A 20,000-nucleotide genomic window follows, 5' to 3' on the forward strand; every position below is an offset into this window, starting at 1 on the left:
GACAACAAGGGCAGTCTATTTTTTGGCTGGAAGAAAGTAATTTTCTTTGTAGGGATCTGGATTTTCAAAAGGATTTTATATTAATGCATGCAAACACTTAATAGGTTGGATAAATGCTTCCTTATTTTTATGCTTATTTTTTCATATGCACGTAGCCGTGATGTATGCTATCCCACATAGAGTTTCTTGTGAAACTTTACTGAATTCCCAGTGTTAGTCAAAATTATTACAGAGTGACTCCTAACCCCTTCAGCTACAGAAAAGATCTCTGGAAAACACCCTTGAGATTTCACGTTTTAGTTAAATTTTGAGCTCTATACAACCTATTAAACCTCCTTGTGGTGTCCAGAGGGGTTTTTGAGTATACCGTCCTTCACTTGTTGTGACCGCCAGCCCAGCGTTTAACCAGTTGGGTCCCCGTTTGTGCATTGTGTTCTTCCTGGTTCTCTGCCCAGTTTTGCTCCATTTAGTGCTGAGTTTGCTGGGCACGCATGGGGCTGGGGGATGCCCACGTGTCCCCATGTGGTGCTGCCCCAGTGCTGTACTGGGTGTCTGGGGGAGTCCTGCAGGTTGAATAATATGTTAAGAGTTAGAATAATACGTCTGCACATCCAGCTGGTGATGAGGTGGTTCTGAGAGCCTTTAGGAGAGAGAAGGGTTGGCCAAATCACATTCCCATCTTAAGGAAACGCTGGTGCTGTGTGTAGCATCCTGCTGGGTGCTGTGTGGCCAGGCCTGTGGCTGTGCTGGGGCCGTCCATGTGTCTGGGGTCCGTGGGTCAGACCCAATGAGCGGGGTCAGGCACCCAGGGTCTCGTTTCCTGGTGCTGTTGTGTGCCCAAAAGGTCTCTCCTGTGGCATAGCAGGAACGGTGTCTGTGCGGGTGTTTGTCCTGTCTGAGAGGTGTGGGTAGGATGATAATGCAAAGGGAAGCAGTTTTTCAGAGCTGGATGTTGCCATGGGGTCAGTCTCGTCTGATGAAGTCCCTGGTGCCGTGGAGGTGGCCGCAGCCCAGCAGCCAACAGGGGTGACTGCGCGTCCCCTCACGCCGTGGTATCTGAAGGGAAATGGTGTTTGCATGTTGCAGTCTCACTCCTTCCCCTGGTTCCTCTTTAGCCTCCAACAGCAGCTTCTGGGTACTGTCCTTGCTATCTCTAAGGGGAAAAATCTCACTGTATTTGACGTGTCTTGGATCCCTTCCTATTGAAACCATGTCCATGGGCTGGCCCTTTGGGTTAACAAATTCTGTACCTTAACAGAGTAGAAGTGCTTGGCTTTTCTTTTAAGTATTATTTAATGGATATTGGGATCCATCTGTATTTTAGGGCTAAAAGAAAAACTATAGCTCGAAATGTTGAGGTCAGAATTGCAGGAGTTGGGAAGGGCTCCCGTTGTTTTATGTGGTGTTCCCTGACAGACCCCGGGGCAGGGTCAGTCCCCAGTCCCAGCTGTGGTTGTACCTGGTAGGGGCTTTGTAAAACCAGGGGGTACGAGTACTGCTCAACTTAGTGTTCCTTTAACTGTCCTTCAGTACTGGAGAATTGCATCAGTGGGCAAAAAAACCCTCTTGTGTTTTGCATGGACAATCATCATCTGTTTGGAAAATGACCCTGCTTTGTTTAGAAGTGAAGCTTAAGAAGGGATGGTCCCATGGGTTGTGTTTTTCCTGCTGTTTTTAGGACGTTGGGCGTATCTCTTCATTAAAGACAGGCAAGTGAAGCTCACACCATGCGGTCCTTCTGAAACAGATGCAGTCGTGTACCAAGGTGGTTAATTTGAGAAATCTCTCTTTATCAGCACATTTTCCTACCCAGTCCAGTTTGCTTTACTGGAATTTCCCCCTGTGCACACCTCACACTGAAGGCAGGTCTGGAGGGCTGCCTTGTGCGCTTGCCTCTGCTGTGTAACACAACAGGCAGGAGGTTATTGATGAGAAAATGATTTATAGAGGGGTCTGTCAAGGCCAGTGGTGACTGCCCACAGCTGGGGCAGAAGGAAACGGGACAGCACCATCGGGCTCCTGGGCTGAGCCCGGTTATTTGGGTTCCTCCTTTGGCACAAGGGGGCTCTTGATCCCTGTGCACAGCGTGGTGAACACGAAGCCTCGGGGAAAAAAGGTGGTTCTGTAATTTGAGGGGTTTTCCTCAGTTATTGTGGGAAGAAGGGAGTTGGGTTTTGCAGTCAGTGGTGATGGAGGTTGGCTGAATTTAGGAAACTTAAAAGTGACAGCGGTGGTGTCCAGCTGTAAAACCTGGGTTTGAGACATGGATTTCATACGCTGCCTGCAGGACACCTGGGAGGAAGAGGCTGTGAAGAGCAGTACATGAAAACACTCTTGGGGTAGATCGGAGTCGGACCATTCTTGGTTGTTTCTGCTTGCTAAATCAGCTAGAAAACAGTGATTTTGGGGTGGAGAAGGTGCTGTGCAAAGAAGTGATAGGAGCTGTGTCAGGGCTGACCTTTGAAATTCTAAGTACGGTCACAAATTAACTGGGTTTGGTTTCAATTACTATAAATTCTTCCTCTTTTTTTTATAGAAATCAAACTTTTAAAATTAAGGACATGTTAAAATGCTTAATTAAATGCCACACGCATAAAAACTAGGGGAAAAAAATGAGCAGAAGCAGCAAAATTGCTGATAATTAAATCCAAACGCTGTGTGATGAACGCTGGGTTTGCTGTCAGGGCGCGTGGTCCCCGTGGGCGAGCAGCTTGGGGCTGCAGGGGCAGTGAGGTGGCCACGGCTCTGCAGAGAAACCTTCCCCTAAAAGGGCTGCCCGTAACCGGTTCAAAGCGCGAGTGCTCTGGGGCTGTTTTGGGAGGGGTGTTGTGCTGAAGTAACGCTCCTGTACTTCTCTTGCTCTTTTTTGTAGGCATGCCTCCCATTCGGGACTTGGTGAGCCACTCCCCTAACCAGTCAGGTTAGCTATTTCAATCTCGCCTTTTTTCCGCACTCCGGGTGTCTGTAGTTACGTGTGTCACACCGTTTGTCTTGATTTTTTTAGTGATTATTATTAATTTTTAGTTCTTTGGCGTGTGCCGTGTGAATGGCTGAGTGCAGCGTGCTTGCTCTGTACCATTACGTACCGCATTTGGCTAAACCACCTTCATTTTCTGAGTTACCTTTATATCAGATTTATATCAAAGAAGAGTTTGTATCAGATCTTCAAACAAGAATTAGTGTGTTTTGGCTATGTGACACTTTAACTTTAAAATACCAAGTGTCTTTTGTTTTTTTACCATTATGCTTACCTGTTAAACTGACTTTTCGTGGTATTTACTTGAATAATCTGTGCAAGCCCATGCTTTACATCAGAGACATTTCACAGCGCTGGAGGAAACCACATCTGGGGCTGTTCTGGTTTGTGCTGGGGCAGCACCTATAGGTGCTGTGCGTGCTGGTGGCTGGATATGGCTGTGGATAAGACTTGCTGTTTGGTTTTAAGCCGTATTTTGGGGCGGGTGTGCGGTGTGAGGGCTTGGGGACGTGCAGTAGGAGATGCTCTGGAGCAGGGCGGCTGCTGTGGGTTGACCTGTGCTGGCCTTTCTGGTCGGGCTGGAGCACGTTTCGTGTTGCATCTCCTCTGCTTTCCTGGGAGGCTGATCGCACAGGGGTGGTGGTAGCCCCTGCTCCGCTTCCCTCTCCTCCCCTGTGCCAGATTTGGGCTGCTTGACCATCAGTGCAGCTGCTTCATGTGATGGGAAACCAACCTGGGGGTTCCTGTCTGCCCGGTGGCTCAGCGAGCTGTGCTGACCCGACTTGGGGCTGCTATGGGGGTGCAGGGAGGCTTGGGGCTGCTATGGGGGGTGCAGGAGGGCTCTCTGCTCCTATGGGGGGTGCAGGGGAGCTCCATGCTGCTATGGGGGGCTCAGAGGGGCTTGGGGCTGCTGCTACTTTAGGAAATGCGTGGTTTCCTGCAAGCATTTCCTGCAGGGGTAACTCATAGCTAGAAAACATTACACTGCTAAATTACAAAGTCATTGAAAGAAATCTTAGCAGATTGCTGAATTTTAAGAAACTCAGGTTTACGTTTGGGGTTTTTTTTTTTGCCCAGGATTTAAGCAGCAAAAGTTCAGCTGCAACTTCTGAATTCTGGGGGGGGAAAAACCAAGAGTAGGCTGTTACTGACTCGTGTTGCTGTGTACCAGGGTGTTGTCAGCTGTCATTTTTCAGTTTTGAGAGTGTTTTTGTGGTATCTGAGGGATACAAAAAGTCAGAGCCCATCCCTCGCTTATTGTACCCTTAATCTCACAAGCTCATGTGGAGATTCAGACAGGAGGATTACAGAACGGTGGCTCTTACTAGAAGTCACTAACACGTTTAAGTCCAGGAAGAAGAGTTATTCAAGGTAGTTTTGTATGCAGTAGGGTGAATCTCTGCTTGACTGGGAATTAATCATCATGTGCTGTTTGTGTGCTGGCTCGTTGCAAACTGTGCACCGCATCTGGATCAGTAGAATAGGATTTTAATAAATACAGGCTTGCTTTTGTTGTTGTGCAGATCTTTCTGCACCCTGAGTTCAGGCTGTTTGCCCTCTGTTGTAAAAGTGCCCGTGTCATTGGGACCGTGTTTGTGTCATCGAGAATCTGTGGTGTTGGGGCAGCTCCTGGTGCTGGTGATGCTATCGCAGCGCTGTTCCTACTGCCCTGGGTCTCTTTCCTGTTCCAAACCCAGCATCCGTGCTCCTCGTGCTGTGGTCCCCATGTGAAGCTCCACCGATCGCCTGGGCTCTCAGGCTGCACCACTGGAGTTGCTGGAGGAGCAGTGGTGACCCCACTCCGTGCTGCTCCAAGGGCAGGCTCCTTGGCTAGGTTCTTTTTCACTGGTGGATGAATAACATTGATTAAAGGTTGATTAAAACTAGACCAAAACCTGTTGTGCATCGGTGTGGCGCTCCGGAGCAGAAGGGAGAAGCTGAGACTGGCAGTTCCCTTTCAGACTTCCCAGTTCACGTGTGTGTCTTGGAAACACACGAGGTTTGTAAATCAGTGTTGTTCTGAGGTTAAGCAGTCTCTAAATGTTCTTTAAATCACTTTTGAGAGAACTCAGCACTGATAACCGTGGTGTTTTGTTACTGTAGCTCTGTTACCATGAACAGGTACAGTTTCATGAAGGCTTTCAGGCAAATCAACTGCACATTTTTCTGGTCAGATGTAAGGCCTGCCCTGTGCAGATCCGTGAATGAGCAGGAGCTGTGAAACTTCTTTTCCTCTTATCTTTAGGTACATATATTATGATTTTTTTAAGTAAAGGCCAAGAAGAAGAGAACATTAGAAGGAGAAGTTGAGAGTTTCCTTTTCCAGAACCCTTGACGTTGTCGTGGGCAGAGGAGCCTGGTTTGCTACATACAGAGCCATTGAGCACACACCGTTGCAGTGATCCTTTCAGTGCAGGCAAACACCAACTCAAAAACCTTCCCTGATGCTTTGTACTGGTGTTCTGGCTTCATTCCTGGTTTTCACGTGGTTCCCACTGCCATCGTCTCATCTCCTGGTGTACCTGTGTGTCCAGGTGTTGATTGAGCAGCACGGAGGTCTCTGCAGTAAAGCTTCAGATGTAGGAGATGAAAATTCACAGCACTTCCTCTGTAGCAGCTACTCCATGGTGCATGAAGGGTTTCCGAGTGAATTCGGGTGTATTTCTTGTTGGTTCCCAGACACGATCAACTGACTTATGAGAAGAAACAGTAGTTCCTAGATACATGAAGATGAGAAGTGTCAGCTCAGTTTGACCTGTGCTTCTGCAGCAGCAGAACTTCAGTGTCAGATTGTTGTTGTGGTAAAGAAAATACCTGAAGTAACTTGTGCATAAGAATTCTCATATAAAGTCCTTTAATGGGGGTGGGAGGGTGAGTGTTGCTCTGGCTGTTGTCACTTAGCAATTGGTAGCACTAGGTCAGTTTAGTGTCCTGTGTAGATTTCTGCCTTTCAGAACATTTGATTTTATGTAGTATTTTAGTTTTTAATAGGTATGTTTTTAGAAAGTACTTTGTATATGGTGATACGGAGTATTATTTCTCGGGAAAAAAGAGCTGTACCTTTAGGAGAGCTGCTTGTGCCTGTTGTGAGCGCAGCTTTGCGTGCTGACGAGCAGCGTTCTCGGTTGTGTCGGTGCTTGAGCAGCTGCACTTGGGGGCTTTCATCACCAGTGACTGTAGTGTCAAAATAAGCGAGACAACTCTTGGCTTAGTCTCTTTAAACTTGTTTTCCTCCTCTTAAAGCAATAATAGTAAGTTTATAATCATGCTCTTGGACTTTCCATCTTCCCTTTAGATCTGAACCACAGCGGTCTAGGATCCCACTATGAAAATTCTCACTGGGGACCAGTCTCTTCGAACAGCGACTCCAGCACAACCTGGGATAAAGTTATTGTAGACGGCTCTGACAAAGAAGCATGGCCATCGATCACGGGCAGTGACCCAGAGCTGACACCAGAATGTATGGACACTGACTCTGCCTCGAGCTCTGGGTCCGAGAGGAACCTCGTGATAATGGCTTCAGGGAGCGCGGGCGGCGAGAGCGACGGCATTCGGAACGGCATCGGACACGGTTCTCAAAACAAGTTTGTGGTCGGTAGCAACAGCAATAATGTGGGCAATGGAAGTATTAATGGGCCGTGGGGTTTGTCCCACGGGTCCATCATAAGCACATGTCAAGTTTCTGTGGATGCTCCTGACAGCAAATCTGAAAGTAGCAACAATCGAATGAATGCTTGGGGCACCATAAGCTCTCCATCAAATGGAGGGTTAAATCCAAGCACTTTGAATTCAAATGGCAACCATGGTGCCTGGCCGGTGTTGGAGAGCAGCGGACTTGCCCTGAAAGGGTCTGTGGGGAGTGGTAACGCTGGCACAAACCTGCAGTGCAGTACCATAGGTCAGATCTCGAGCAGTCCGAGTATTAACTCTAAAGTGGGGGCCTCGGCCCACGGGTCCTGGGGGAGCCTCCAGGAGAGTTGCGATGCTGAAGTCAATGGTACAAGGAAGGTTTCATTCAGTGGGCAACCTCAAAACCTTAACACTGAAATGAACGGACCAAATAACACTACTAACTTTATGACCTCTAGTTTACCAAACTCTGCTGGTTCGGTGCAGATTAACGAACTGCCTAATAATACAGGGCACGGGGCCTGGCGCGTGAGCACAATGAATCATTCTCAGATTCAGGCCTCTCCAGTTACAAACGGCACTTCCATTTCTCATCTTAGCAACGGTGAGGCGAAAAATGGTGGCTCTTACGGTACTACATGGGGTGCCTATGGTTCTAATTACTCTGGAGACAAATGTTCAGGCCCAAACAGCCAAGCTAATGGTGACACTGTGAATGCAACTCTAATGCAGCCAGGCGTCGGCGGGCCTGGCGGCACCAACTTTCAAATCAACGGGAATAAAGGCGGAGGGGTGTGGGAGACGGGGACGGTCGGCTCCCAGAACATGCCGTGGGGCAGCGGGAACGGCGCGAGCGCTGGCGGGAGCAGGAGAGGATGGGGCAACCCTGCGCAGAACTCTGGCACTAGCGTTGCGAACGGGGAGTGGAGTAAACTGCCTGGCAATCAGCATTCCAGCGAGAGCGCGAACGGGGGCAGCAGGAAGTTTACGAACGGGTGGAAATCTGCCGAGGAGGACGACCTCAACACCCAGAGCTCTGCTGCTCCTCAGATGCCCGAGCAGAGCAGCGCCTGGGCCAAAACAGGTACGGGGGACAGCGAAGGGAGCTCAGAGAGCGCCGGGTGCCATGAAGACAGAGTGACCGCAGAGGGACAGAGCCGGGAGAGAAGGAAAGTCGACCAGCACGCGTTACTCCAAAGCATCGTGAACAGAACTGACTTAGATCCACGCGTCCTTTCCAACTCGGGCTGGGGCCAGACTCCAATCAAGCAGAACACTGCCTGGGACACCGAAACGTCCCCGAGGGGTGAAAGGAAAACTGACAATGGGACAGAGGCCTGGGGGGGCTCTGTGACACAGACTTCCAGCTCAGGGGGGTGTGTGGATAGACCTAGCCCTAACAATAACGATACCTCATCTGTATCGGGGTGGGGAGATCCAAAGTCTGCTACGAGGTGGGGAGACTCCAAAGGGTCAAACAGCCAAGGGGGGTGGGAAGAAGATTCTGCTGCTACAGTAATGGTCAAGAGCAATCAGTCGTGGGGAAGTGGCAAAGAGGAGAAGTCGTCCTGGAATGAGGCGCAGAAGAGCAAGCAGGGATGGGGAGACGGACAGAAGGCCAGCCAGGGCTGGGCAGTCTCTGCCGGTGATAACTGGGGCGAGAATTCAAGAGGCAACCATTGGGGCGAGTCGAAGAAATCCAGTTCGGGAGGTAGCGACAGCGACAGATCAGTGTCTGGTTGGAACGAGCCAGGTAAATCAAATTCTGTTACTTGGGGAGGTAATAACACAAACCCAAATAATTCTTCGGGATGGGATGAGCCTGCGAAGCCGAACCAGAGCCAGGGCTGGGGAGATCCTCCTAAACCCAATCAGCCTCAAGGTTGGGGGGACTCGTCCAAGCCCATCAACTCTCCAGAATGGAACAAACAAGACGTGGGCTCCCACCAACTCCCCCGGCTCGGGCTGGCTGGGGGGTCCGATGCCCGCGCCGGCGAAGGAGGAGGAACCCACGGGCTGGGAGGAGCCGTCCCCCGAATCCATCCGCCGTAAAATGGAGATCGATGATGGGACTTCTGCCTGGGGGGATCCCAGCAAGTACAACTACAAAAATGTGAACATGTGGAACAAAAATGTCCCAAACAGTAGCAGCAGTTCAGACCAGCAAGCACAGGTACATCAGCAGCTACTGTCTTCAAGTGCCATGTCTAGCAAGGAGAGCGAATTCTGGTAAGCCTTGGTTTTCTGTTAACTGTGAAACAGTTCTGTTCTTGCTTCATAGAACAATATTGGAGTTTCAGAGTGGAAGGGGAAGATGCCACTGAAGCACTGATTTTATTTATTTGAAAGTAGCAGCGGTGCTTATAGTCATTTGATGTTTTTATACAGATCGGAAGCTCTGTTCTAGTTTTAAGTAGCTTGAGTAATAAGAACTAGAAAACCCCAGTTGAATTCTGGGCTGTGGGAGCACAAAGTGTTCAAATTAATATCTGAGCAATGAAAGCATTTTCTTCATTTGATTATTAAACAGTTAAAACTTAATGTTGCCAAAGACCTCCCCCCAGAAAGTGTTGAGCTGCTGCAAGACAGAGCAGAGGGCGATGGTTTTGTGTGGACTCAAGATCGGAATTCCTGATCTTAGCATCTTCTGTTCTCAAAATGTAATTGTTTACACATGAGATCCGTATTTTTGTGATTTATTTTTTTAATGGAACAGCTGACAGTTGTAATGATGACCTGCATACAAAACGTAGATGTGTACTTACACGCTCTTTTTATTCTATGTTATGGGTCTAGAAAAGGCAAAACACTTAGTTCTCTAGATAGCTTTTAAAAATCCTGTTTAAAAGCATGCCAGTAACTTCACTGCTTTGAAAAGGTTGGGGAGAGCCTTCAGCTCCAGCCACCACTGTCGATAACGGCACTTCTGCGTGGGGAAAGCCCATGGACACCGGTACCAGCTGGGGAGAGCCCATCAGCGACGCAGCAGGCAGCTCTGGCTGGGGGAACGCTCCTCTGGGCCAGCAGCCTCCAAACAAACCTGGTGAGGGCTTCTTTATCTTGAAATACACTTAGAGCCAACTGCTGTGCTAGGGGCATCGCTCTCTGCTGCGGTGTTAATGCGCTGGGGCTGTTTCTTCACAACCAGGGCCTAAATCTATGCAAGACAGTTGGTGTGGAGACGAGATGCCGCTGACCGGCAGCCGTCAGACCAGCTGGGAGGAAGAGGAGGATGTGGAGATCGGGATGTGGAACAGCGGCTCTTCGCAAGAAGCCAACCCGTCTTTAAATTGGCCACCGTACATGAAGAAAATGCCCACCAAGGTAATTCTGGCCTATGATGTGTCAGGTCCAAACGTGAGGATGCGAGGGGCCGTGGAAAGGAAAAATCCCCAAGCTGGTGATGTTCCTGAGCGCGACTGCTTCCCTGTTCTGTACGAGAATTCCCAGAGGAGGCTGAGTCAAGGTTTTTGCAGTGTTGTCGTTGCTGAAAGCCAAGTCAGAACCAAGCAGAGAGCTGCGCGGTGCAGAGAGCGCTCGCTTTAACTCAGAGCAGCTTGTGAGGTAATTCAGGCAGCGGGTGGCAAAGGTCTGAGTATCACGGGAACTCCTCTGTTTTTAAGGGCATGATGAAAGGTGGAAATAAGCAAGATGAAGCATGGATCAATCCATTCATTAAGCAATTCACAAATCTCAGTTTTTCGGTAAGTATTCACCTTTACCTGGCTTCACCGCTCTCTTAAAGTGCTCGTTACAATGCACAGAGACTTCACAGTATTTTTCACTTTACTTACTTGTCTCCATCCCTTTTCTTTACGTCCTCAGTACAAAAAGACCCATTTAGTGATGGAAAGTGTTTCTGTAAAAACTGCCCAGCAGTCTGTTGTTTTACTTAGCATTACGATCGCTTTTTGGTGGAGATGCCCGTTTTCAATTGGGTACCACCTAAAGGAAGAAAATGCTTTGAAATAGTACCCGAGTTGTCTCGGGTTTTTTTGCAGGTTTGAATTTAAATAGTGTACATGAATCTGTTTTAGCTTTTTAAAGTAGTATTATTAAATAATTATGATTCATTTTATTACTTCAGAGAGAATCACCAGAAGAAACCATACAGAGCAATAAGATGGATATGTCTGGAGGTAAGAACGGGAGAACATAGCTGGGTTTTATTGCCTTCCTTTCCAGTCTTTTGCAGTTTATATCCTTTTAAATCACTTTTTAGCATATATATACTGTATATATAGTTACAGCTATATATATTTCAGTGTATTTTCCTTAAAGAAGGAATACCCTCGTAGAGGTGAAACTTGATGTGTGTGAGTGGAGCTGCAGGCCTGAACCCGCTGCTTGCCGTGGTGATGCTGTCCCTGATGCGTTCAGTGCTGGGGTGCAGTGGGGCTGTTGTGGGTCCACGGTGCCCTGGGAACACCCTCACTGGGCACAAACCAACGCTCTGGGTACCACACCCGTTGTGGTTGGTTCCTGGAGATGCATTTGCAGATCTGAGGACACGATTAGCACCAAACAATTACTTTTAGAAACAATTAAACCGGATTGTAAGTGACTCATGAGCTGTTTTGGTTTTATTTGAAGCCATTGGCTGTTAGGATTCCTCCAGCAGATGAAAAATAGTAGAATTCAAGTATTAAATGGACTTCTTTACCACTGCTTATATTTTGATCTTCTTGCTTGCCTTGTGGAGTTAAAAGCAAATTTTAAGTTATCTTTTGTCATTAATAAACACAAATACTTTACATTTGTGTCATTGGGGCTTTTTTTAAGCTAAATAAGCCTTTTTCTTAAACTAAAAGGTGAAGTACTAACAACTGTAGGAAATGTGATAATAGCTGAAGGCCAGGAAAATGCTTATTGCATAAAAAGTGGCATTCACAGCTGGAAACTCGATCTCAAACATTTGCACCCTCTTGTTTTTAAGAGAAAACAGAGAAGAGTATTTTTGTGGAGCCTAGCAAAGTCTGCTGAAGCTCTGCTGCTTCCAGGTTTCGAGATGTCTGTAGCCATCCGTGTGTAGTGTTTCCTTTGCCTTTTCAGTAAGGCCCAGAGGGCTGAAAGCCAAACCGATGTTTCCTTGTGTTGGTGCCCAGCTCGAGAGCAGGATTAGTTCAGCTCTTTGGAAGCGTGAACCGGTTTCTGGTGTGTCTGGAGAAGTGAATCATCTCTGTGCTGCAGTCACATCTCTCCCCTTTTCGCAGGGTTACTGCAGGATAAGCGGATGGAGATGGATAAGCACGGCCTCAGTGTTGGAGATTACAATCGTGTGGTTGGAAAAGGCCCTGGTTCTCGTCCTCAGATTTCCAAAGAGTCTTCCATGGATCGCGGTCCTTACTTTGATAAGGTCAGTCGGGGTCTTGCTGGCGGACCCTTCTTTGCTCTGCGTTGGAAGCAGTTTTGGGTGTGCTCCTCAGCTTTCTGCGTTTAGCAGAGAGGAAAATGAGGGCTTTCTTGTTAATCCATGAGAGATGTCGTTTTCTTTATAACTTACTGATAGATAATACTAAGCTCTTTCTGTAGCCCGTTTGCAGTGCAAATGACTAACCTGATCTCTTTTGTTTTCTGCCTATTTCCTGCTGGTGCTGGACTCTCATGACTCTTCCCTTCTGTTCCTGGCAATGGTTTCTCCCTTCTGCTTGCTTGCTGGCTGGTTGTTGCGCATCGGTTTGTCTGTCCCGTCAGGATGGCATTGTAGCAGACGAGTCCCAAAACATGCAGTTTATGTCCAATCAAAACATGAAGCTTCCCCCTTCAAATAATGCACTACCTAACCAAGCCCTTGGCTCCCTAGCAGGGCTGGGTATGCAAAACTTGAATTCTGTTAGACAGGTAAGGCTGTGTGCATCTCCTTGGCATGTTACTTGACAGCATTTAATGCCTTTTGATATAACATCCTAGCTACCTGTGTGATTGATGTGTTTAACTTTAATTCGAATGTGTAGGGGTGGGAGAAGCGGCGGCAGAGGTTTCTTGTCACTGACTGCCTGTCCTTTCCCCAGAATGGCAATCCCAGTATGTTTGGTGTTGGTAATATAGCAGCACAGCCCAGGAGCATGCAGCAGCCTCCAGCACAACCTCTTAATTCATCTCAGCCTAATCCACGTGCTCAAGTGCCTCCTCCATTACTATCCCCTCAGGTGAGTGAGTGCATAAAACATTCTGTGTGTAAACTGCCAAGATGCTGCTTCAGAAAGCTGTGGTTTGCTTATTGGTGTGGCTTATACTCACTACTTGAAAACATACTTGGCTTGATCCGTGTTTTGGCAACTGTTAAGGTGAGTTATTATATTCCACACCTGGTGTGAGTAATTGCCCGTTGCTGCTCCCTTTTGCAGGTTCCAGTATCATTACTGAAGTATGCACCAAACAACGGTGGCCTGAGCCCACTCTTTGGCCCACAACAGGTAGCCATGTTGAATCAACTGTCCCAGTTAAACCAGCTTTCTCAGATCTCCCAGTTACAGGTAAGCTAGCACAGCCAGTCGCTCTGTGTTCTGTTTGAAAGTCTAAGTAGAGACTTGCGTCAGCTGTGAACTGTTCTTAAAAAAACCACCACAAAACACTGTCTCCTAGCGGTTGTTGGCTCAGCAGCAAAAAGCGCAGAATCAAAGAAGCATGCCTTCTGGTGGTCGTCAGCAGCAGGAGCAGCAGGTAAGTAAATGGATTTATTACTAACTCTTCAAACTAGCTGTAAAGTCTGTTTTCCATCCTGAGCCGCTTTTCTTGTCGCGTTGTATCAGAGCGTGCAAGAGTGAATGGGATTTTTGACCAGCTTTAAAGGAGTGACTTGGCTTAATGCTGGGGTTTTGCTGTGCTAAGATGCACAGAACCCAGGGATGTATTTCATACGTGGAGAAGCTCTTGCCTATTCATCTTGTGACTGCTCTGTTTTTTTAAGGGTCGATCTCTTAGTATGCAGCAACAGATGATGCAACAGTCCCGTCAGCTCGATCCAAACCTGTTAATGAAGCAGCAGACTCCACCCTCTCAGCAGCAGTCACTCCATCAACCCACCATGAAATCCTTCCTCGAGAATGTCCTACCCCACGCTACTCCTGAGCTACAAAAAGGGCCATCGCCAATAAATGCATTCAGCAGCTTCCCTATAGGTGGGTTTCTCCGTGCTGATTTCATACGGTCAGTTAATGCTTACGTGGCCCACAGCCTTCCTGTTCATGTTGTCTGCCTGCTCTGAGAACAGTAGTGGTTGTAATCCTGTTAGCACTTGATTTTAATGGCATAGTAAATCTTTGTGGATCTTACCTGGTTGTCTTTGGTCGCCAAAGAGCTTTTTTCACAAGTACACTTGTTCCCAGACCTGACTGTCTGTGTTTTAGCGCAAAAAGCTTTAAATTCTACAAGAATGTCTGTCTGCTTTTACTTCTTTTTTTATCCTCTGTCCCAAGGATGACACAAAGTCCTTTTGCAGTTACGATTCCCGGAGCTAAAGGGCTTTTAGAAGTAGAATCCATACAAAGAACCTATTGATGCGGTCTCATTTCTTTGGATTTTAAAAATGTTTTCAATTAATCTGCAGTCGCGTAGGTAGAACAAAATGGTAATTTCCTTTTAGCAGTTGTGTCCAGGAAAGAGAGGTTTTAGCTCTGCGTTTTGAAGGAATGGTTGTCTCATATCAGGCAAAGTGTCTGAACATTTATAAATACAAACATCTCCTGTTTCTTTCTCCCTACGTTTCCAGGCTTCTGTCCAATTTCTACTTCAGAAATTCCAGGCTTGTATATTTTCTCCTTACTTTAGGTCCCTTTTTAATGCTGCCTTATACTTACTACAACTGTATACCATTTACCTCTTGTTCCTTCTCCTTATTTGTTTCCTCCTCTTCAGTTTGCTTTTCTTCTGCGTTACTCTAACCTGGTGATTTCTGTTGGGCTGACTTCCTCTGCATTCTCATTGCCCTTTGTAGAAGAGTTTGTTTAATGCAGACTGCTGCTGAAATCCTGGTGCTGTTAGAGGTGGAGCGTGAGGGAGCCGGGGTCGGTGCCGGCCGTGCCGCTGCATGGGGCACACTGGGGTCTTGCTTGTGGCCACTCTGAAGTCCAGGCTGCTGCTTAATACTCGCTGCTGCTGCTTGGCATCAGGACCTAACTGCTGCGTTCATTCAGAGGGCAAGGCGTAACAGTGGAGCTTGTTTAGCTCTTGAGACACTATCGTAGGCCAATGAAAGGAATATTTAACTCTCTCACCAAACCTCATGCTGAGTAATTGCATCCTGCCCACATTAGGTTCCTTTCTGTTTCATTTCTTGAGTGGAATTGTTACAAACTGCTGTTAAGTAGCTGCTTTCTCACCTTAATCATTGCCGCATTTCAGGAGCCTGCAGCTATGTAAGATTGCTTTGAGATCCCTCAGGAATCTGCTGCAGTGCACCTAAGAATTCCTTGGGATCCCTTTGGAGTAGTGCTGTGTGGTGGTGTAAGAAGTGGAGCCGCACTCAGTCCACAAATGAAAGCTTAAGGGTAGAAAAGAGTAGGTGACTGGAATTCCTTCACCCTTTAGTGAAAAACTGAGTCAAGAGGAGTGTTGGTAGCGTCCTCCAAGTGCACAAAGTGTAGTAGCGTAGCCGTGTGAGAAGGAGCTGAACTTGGCAAGTTGTCTTCGGGAAGATCTGGCAGGTATGTGCCTTTCTCGTGCTCTAACATTAACATCAGGAGACCCGGCAACAACAGCAGAGAGGCCCTGTCCAGCAAAGTTTGTCAGGATTCACCGGATACTGTTCATCAGAAGCAGAGACTTAAGAAAAACAAACAAAAAGACCTCAAACAAACAAAACTCCAAACAAACAAAACAATCCCAAACAAACAAAAACCCCAAACCTGTTTCTGTATGGCAGTGGGAATCGACTTGGGAACAAAATTTAAGCCCCAGTTTCCAGCGCTGAATGACAGTGTTTCCAGGAGAGGTTGGAGAAGTTCCCTGTGTGTGTCTGGCCCCAAATTAAAACGTTGCAGTGGTTTATTTTCAGAAATTAAGTGGATAGATCTGCAGGGCTGGAAATGTAACCCAGGTGTGGGTGTGAATTAGGAGCTGTTACAGACCTGGAAGGGGAGCAGTTGTGCCAAAACCCAAAGCGTGGGGGCACTGCCCAGACCCAGAATTGCTGGTGCTCACAGGTGCCTGCACTGATTCAAGTTGGTGTTGTATCCATTCCCTGGCAGACCAACGTTTTGAAATACAGCAGCTTAGATCAGGCAAAGACAAGCTTTGTTTCTCTTGCTGTGGTTTTCATATTGAGCGTGACCAGGATACGTCAAGGAGGGGAGGGGGTAGCGTTGCTTGTGCAGGTCCATACCAAGTGCGAGGTGCCCTCCCAGCAGCCCCAGTAAGAGTGGGAGTGAGGCTGTAGCTGTAGGTACCAGTGTGTAACTTCTGAGTAGGGATGAGTACAGGCAGCCTCCTGCTGGGAAAGAGTCTTTTATAGCCCTGTGTAGCTCTGCACAGTGCAGTTCTGCTTCATACAGATGAGATCAGTCGTGCTGGTGCTACACGAGTGTTAGAAACACCACACTTTTGAGATGTTTACAGTTCAGTTTCCCTGACTTCCTAAGGGCTTTTCCCACTGACTTCTTTTGCATGAAGACATCAGCTGAGAACTTCGGAGTGCTTTGCATTGCTTAGCTTCTGTCCGCAGTAAATTCACTGTATTAAATGCTGGTGTTTCTCAAAAACAGAGACTTGGAAGCATGAAATAACCATAGTAATCCGCTCCTAAATGTTTATTAGGACAGTAGTGGCGATTAGCAGAAATAAAACGTTTGGTCTGTGTCTCATGAGCTGTGTGTGTTTTCAGGAATGAACTCAAACTTGAATGTAAACATGGATATGAGCAGTATTAAAGAGCCACAATCTCGACTGAGGAAATGGACTACAGTAGACAGCATCTCTGTGAACACATCACTAGATCAAAACTCCAGCAAACATGGTATGCTAAACGTGCCGTTCAGTAGCATTTCACACTGCGCACCAGGTTCTCACATTTTGGGTTTAAAATACTTCTGCTGTATTTTGGTCTGTAGTTGTAAGTGCTGTGTTGCTTGTAGCTGTCACAATTTGCATTGCCTCGTCTGTGCCAAACTCGCTGCATGTCTTGTGCAGCAGCCAACAGCTCTCTTGAATGGTTTTACCTACAGAAGTGACCTTGGGATGGGATTTAGTAGAAATGTGCAGAATTCCTTTTTTATCCAGACTTTTAAGTGTGACCGTTGCTGCTCCCTTTACCTCAATCTGGGTTGGAATTCTTTATGTACATTTAAACCAAAAGCTTTAGATTTTCTGGCTGTTTTAACCCAATGCTGCTGGCCTTCAGGTGATTTATGGGGATTTAACTCCATGTGCATGCATTCAGGTCACGTCTGACATTTTTAGTTACAGGTTTTGGTTATGAATGTGTGCATTTTCATCCTAAAAACAAGGAGAGCTTAGGGACAGACTGGTACCATTGCTGCACTTGGTTTAGAGGAGGCAGACTCGGTTGCTTCCTATTTCATTGCAGCCATCAGGATTCACACAACGCTTCAACCCTTTTGGTTGCTTGGAATCTCACCCAGTTAAAATGTGAGTCCACGGCACAAAGGTGCTGTCCTAAAGATAGCCAGAAAGTGTCTGCAGGCTCCTGTTGCTGCTCAGGCTTTGGATTGTTGGGGTATTTTTAGACTTGGCAGCTGCTTTGCTGCTCTGAAACGCAGCATCTGGTGGAGATCCCGGCTACTGCAGCTCCGCACCTCGCCGCAGGGTGAGAAGTGTTGGTGTTGGGAGCTGTAGGCCATGTTTTCCTAACAGCGGTAGAGTTTGAGCATCTGAACTCCATCACATGGGATCACTGCTGAAAGTCATTGATTCCTGCAGAGCTGGACCATCTTTGGCTTTGCTGTACGGTAACGTCAACTCCTCGCACGACTGCGCACAATCAAATGGCTTCTTTATGCTGCATTCGTTCCCTGCTCTGCCTCCACGGATTTCTTTATGTCCCCTCTCAGGAACACGAGATTTTACAGAGCTTTGCAGTAGCTCAAGATCCTTCGGGTTGTGTGGCTGTTCCTTTGAAGAGCCCATCACAGAGTGTATTCACTGCCCCCGTTTTCCACTTGGGGTCTCACAGAATGCTCTTACCCTCAAATTAATATTTCACTTACATTTAATAAGTACACTATTTTAATGAAATACTTTCAGGGGAGATTCTTCTTGCAGTTTTCTCCTGAATTATTCAGAGACGTTTCCTTTCAGATGATATAATCCTGTGTGACTTCCTCTACCATTTACACCTAAGAGGACAGTGCGCTGCTATGCATTTCATGAATGTTTTACATGGGCACAGTTTTACTTATCTATATATATATAGGTATATAAAAATAGAAAAGTCAGCTATGAAAAGTAATTTATTGCTATTTTTTAAAATCAGGTGCTATTTCAAGTGGTTTTAGGCTGGAAGAGTCTCCGTTTGTCCCGTACGACTTCATGAACAGCAGTAACTCGCCAGCCAGTCCTCCCGGCTCCATTGGGGACGGCTGGCCCCGTGCCAAATCGCCCAACGGCTCGAGCAGTGTTAACTGGCCCCCAGGTACCCCCTGCCACCCCCCTCTCCCTGGCTCCATGGGCTCCTTCCTGCGCCGTGGTCCCTGCGGGTGGAGGGGCAGGGAAACGGCCTGCGGAGAAGCACCCAGGGTGCGTTGGTAGCGGATGGAAGCTGCGGGTGGGAGTTCATTGTACACAGAGGAGTGTATCTCATGCTTTGGGATTTTTGCCCTGGTAAGACGGGGCCAGAAAAAGTAGAAGTGAGGGGAATAAAGTGAAGACTAAATTAAATGCTTGAGAGGTTTTGGATTTTCAGTCATTAAGAGATGTATTGTTTAGACAGCCGTTTCCTGTTTTAAAAAACAACAAAGTAAGCTTCTCTTCTGCATCTCTGTTCCTAGAGTTTCGTCCTGGTGAGCCATGGAAAGGTTATCCAAACATCGACCCAGAAACTGACCCTTACGTCACTCCTGGCAGTGTCATAAACAATCTTTCAATTAATACTGTGCGGGAAGTTGACCACCTCAGGGACAGGAACAGTGGTACGTTCGGATGCCACTTTCTCTGAGTTGTGGGAGCCTGTTTACTTGGAGATGGGTTTCGCTGCTCGCTCATCTCCTTGTTTATCTCCTTATTGTGGATCTCTCAGCTGAAAAGCTCATCCTTGGCACAAGCGCTGCTGCTCGATGCAATGCAACAGATGCTCCAGGAACGCGGCAGAGCGAGCGCTGCTGATGTAACTGTGCAGAGGGGCAGTGCGCTGGGACCTGGCAGCCCAGCCCTTGCAGTAACACAGCCAGCTGGGCCTGCAGGGTGCTTCCTGCTGCTGAGCATGCTGCTGTGTACCTCTGGACCAGGGATGAGGGCTGAGAGGAGTGGAGGAGCTCCCTGGTCTGTGCGGACGTGCTCTGTCTGGGCTACGAGCCATGCCTTTTAATTGTATTGCGTTAGCGATGCGTGGTGCTGTGCTGGGACTGACTTCTGCCTTTGTTACAGGGTCATCCTCATCTTTGAACACCACGCTGCCTTCAACTAGTGCCTGGTCATCCATTCGTGCCTCCAACTACAATGTTTCCCTCAGCAGTACAGCACAAAGCACTTCAGGTGATGTCTGCCATGTTGCTCTGAGCTGGTGATTCCTCCTCCTTGACGTGCTTCAGGGGGATGCTAAATTTTAATTAAAAGTACCATCGAGGTCTCTTCTGAGTGGTATCTTCACTGATTTTCAAAGTAGCTGTTTTGATTTGCTCTAACTTAGGAGCTTTTGTTTATACAAGGTGACAGTCCCAGCAGCACAGTGACTGTGGTTTCTTTCTATGTCTTGCAGTAGCCAGAAACAGTGATTCCAAATCAACGTGGTCTCCTGGATCAGTCACTAACACCTCTCTGGCTCATGAGCTGTGGAAGGTCCCTTTGCCACCTAAAAGCATCACTGCTCCGTCCCGCCCGCCCCCGGGGCTGACAGGCCAGAAACCACCGCTGTCCACCTGGGATAACTCCCTTCGTCTGGGCGGAGGATGGGGAAATTCTGATGCCAGATACACCCCTGGTAAGGATGGCTTTGTGCGAAGGATTTTTGCTCTGTTACCGAGCTAGGGAGCCTCCTGTGCGTTTGGTTGGATGATCTGTCTCTGTTCGCTAACATCTGGACCATTTGTCTTGCCAAAAGCAAAGCTGGTCTGTGTACCCTGAGCTGCATTGCGGCAGACGCTCTACCGAAAATAACTGGGGGAGGGATTGTGTGCAGCGGGAACATGGGTGGCACTGGTGGTTTCTGTCCTTGGTGTGAGCCATCTCCGGGTGCTTTGGGTTGGACATTGTGCAGCTGAAGGCAGCTGCCTACGAAGCATTT

General features: G+C 47.6%; 1 protein-coding gene across 1 annotated transcript in view; it reads left to right on the forward strand.

Annotated features, from left to right (window-relative positions):
- Window positions 1-2,874: 2,874 nt before the first annotated feature.
- Window positions 2,875-20,000, forward strand: part of TNRC6A (trinucleotide repeat containing 6A) — a 20,612-nt gene continuing 3,486 nt past the window's right edge. Inside the window, 18 exon segments of the mRNA XM_010191397.1 lie at window positions 2,875-2,920; window positions 6,273-8,550; window positions 8,552-8,836; window positions 8,960-8,964; window positions 9,486-9,650; window positions 9,756-9,931; window positions 10,231-10,311; window positions 10,695-10,746; window positions 11,821-11,963; window positions 12,619-12,756; window positions 12,955-13,083; window positions 13,193-13,270; window positions 13,518-13,728; window positions 16,428-16,559; window positions 18,036-18,194; window positions 18,550-18,690; window positions 19,145-19,252; window positions 19,476-19,697. Of these exon segments, the coding sequence (XP_010189699.1) occupies window positions 2,875-2,920; window positions 6,273-8,550; window positions 8,552-8,836; window positions 8,960-8,964; window positions 9,486-9,650; window positions 9,756-9,931; window positions 10,231-10,311; window positions 10,695-10,746; window positions 11,821-11,963; window positions 12,619-12,756; window positions 12,955-13,083; window positions 13,193-13,270; window positions 13,518-13,728; window positions 16,428-16,559; window positions 18,036-18,194; window positions 18,550-18,690; window positions 19,145-19,252; window positions 19,476-19,697 (4,549 nt within the window).

This window comes from Mesitornis unicolor, unplaced genomic scaffold (genome assembly GCF_000695765.1).
Source record: "Mesitornis unicolor isolate BGI_N332 unplaced genomic scaffold, ASM69576v1 scaffold18339, whole genome shotgun sequence".
NCBI lineage: Eukaryota > Metazoa > Chordata > Aves > Mesitornithiformes > Mesitornithidae > Mesitornis > Mesitornis unicolor.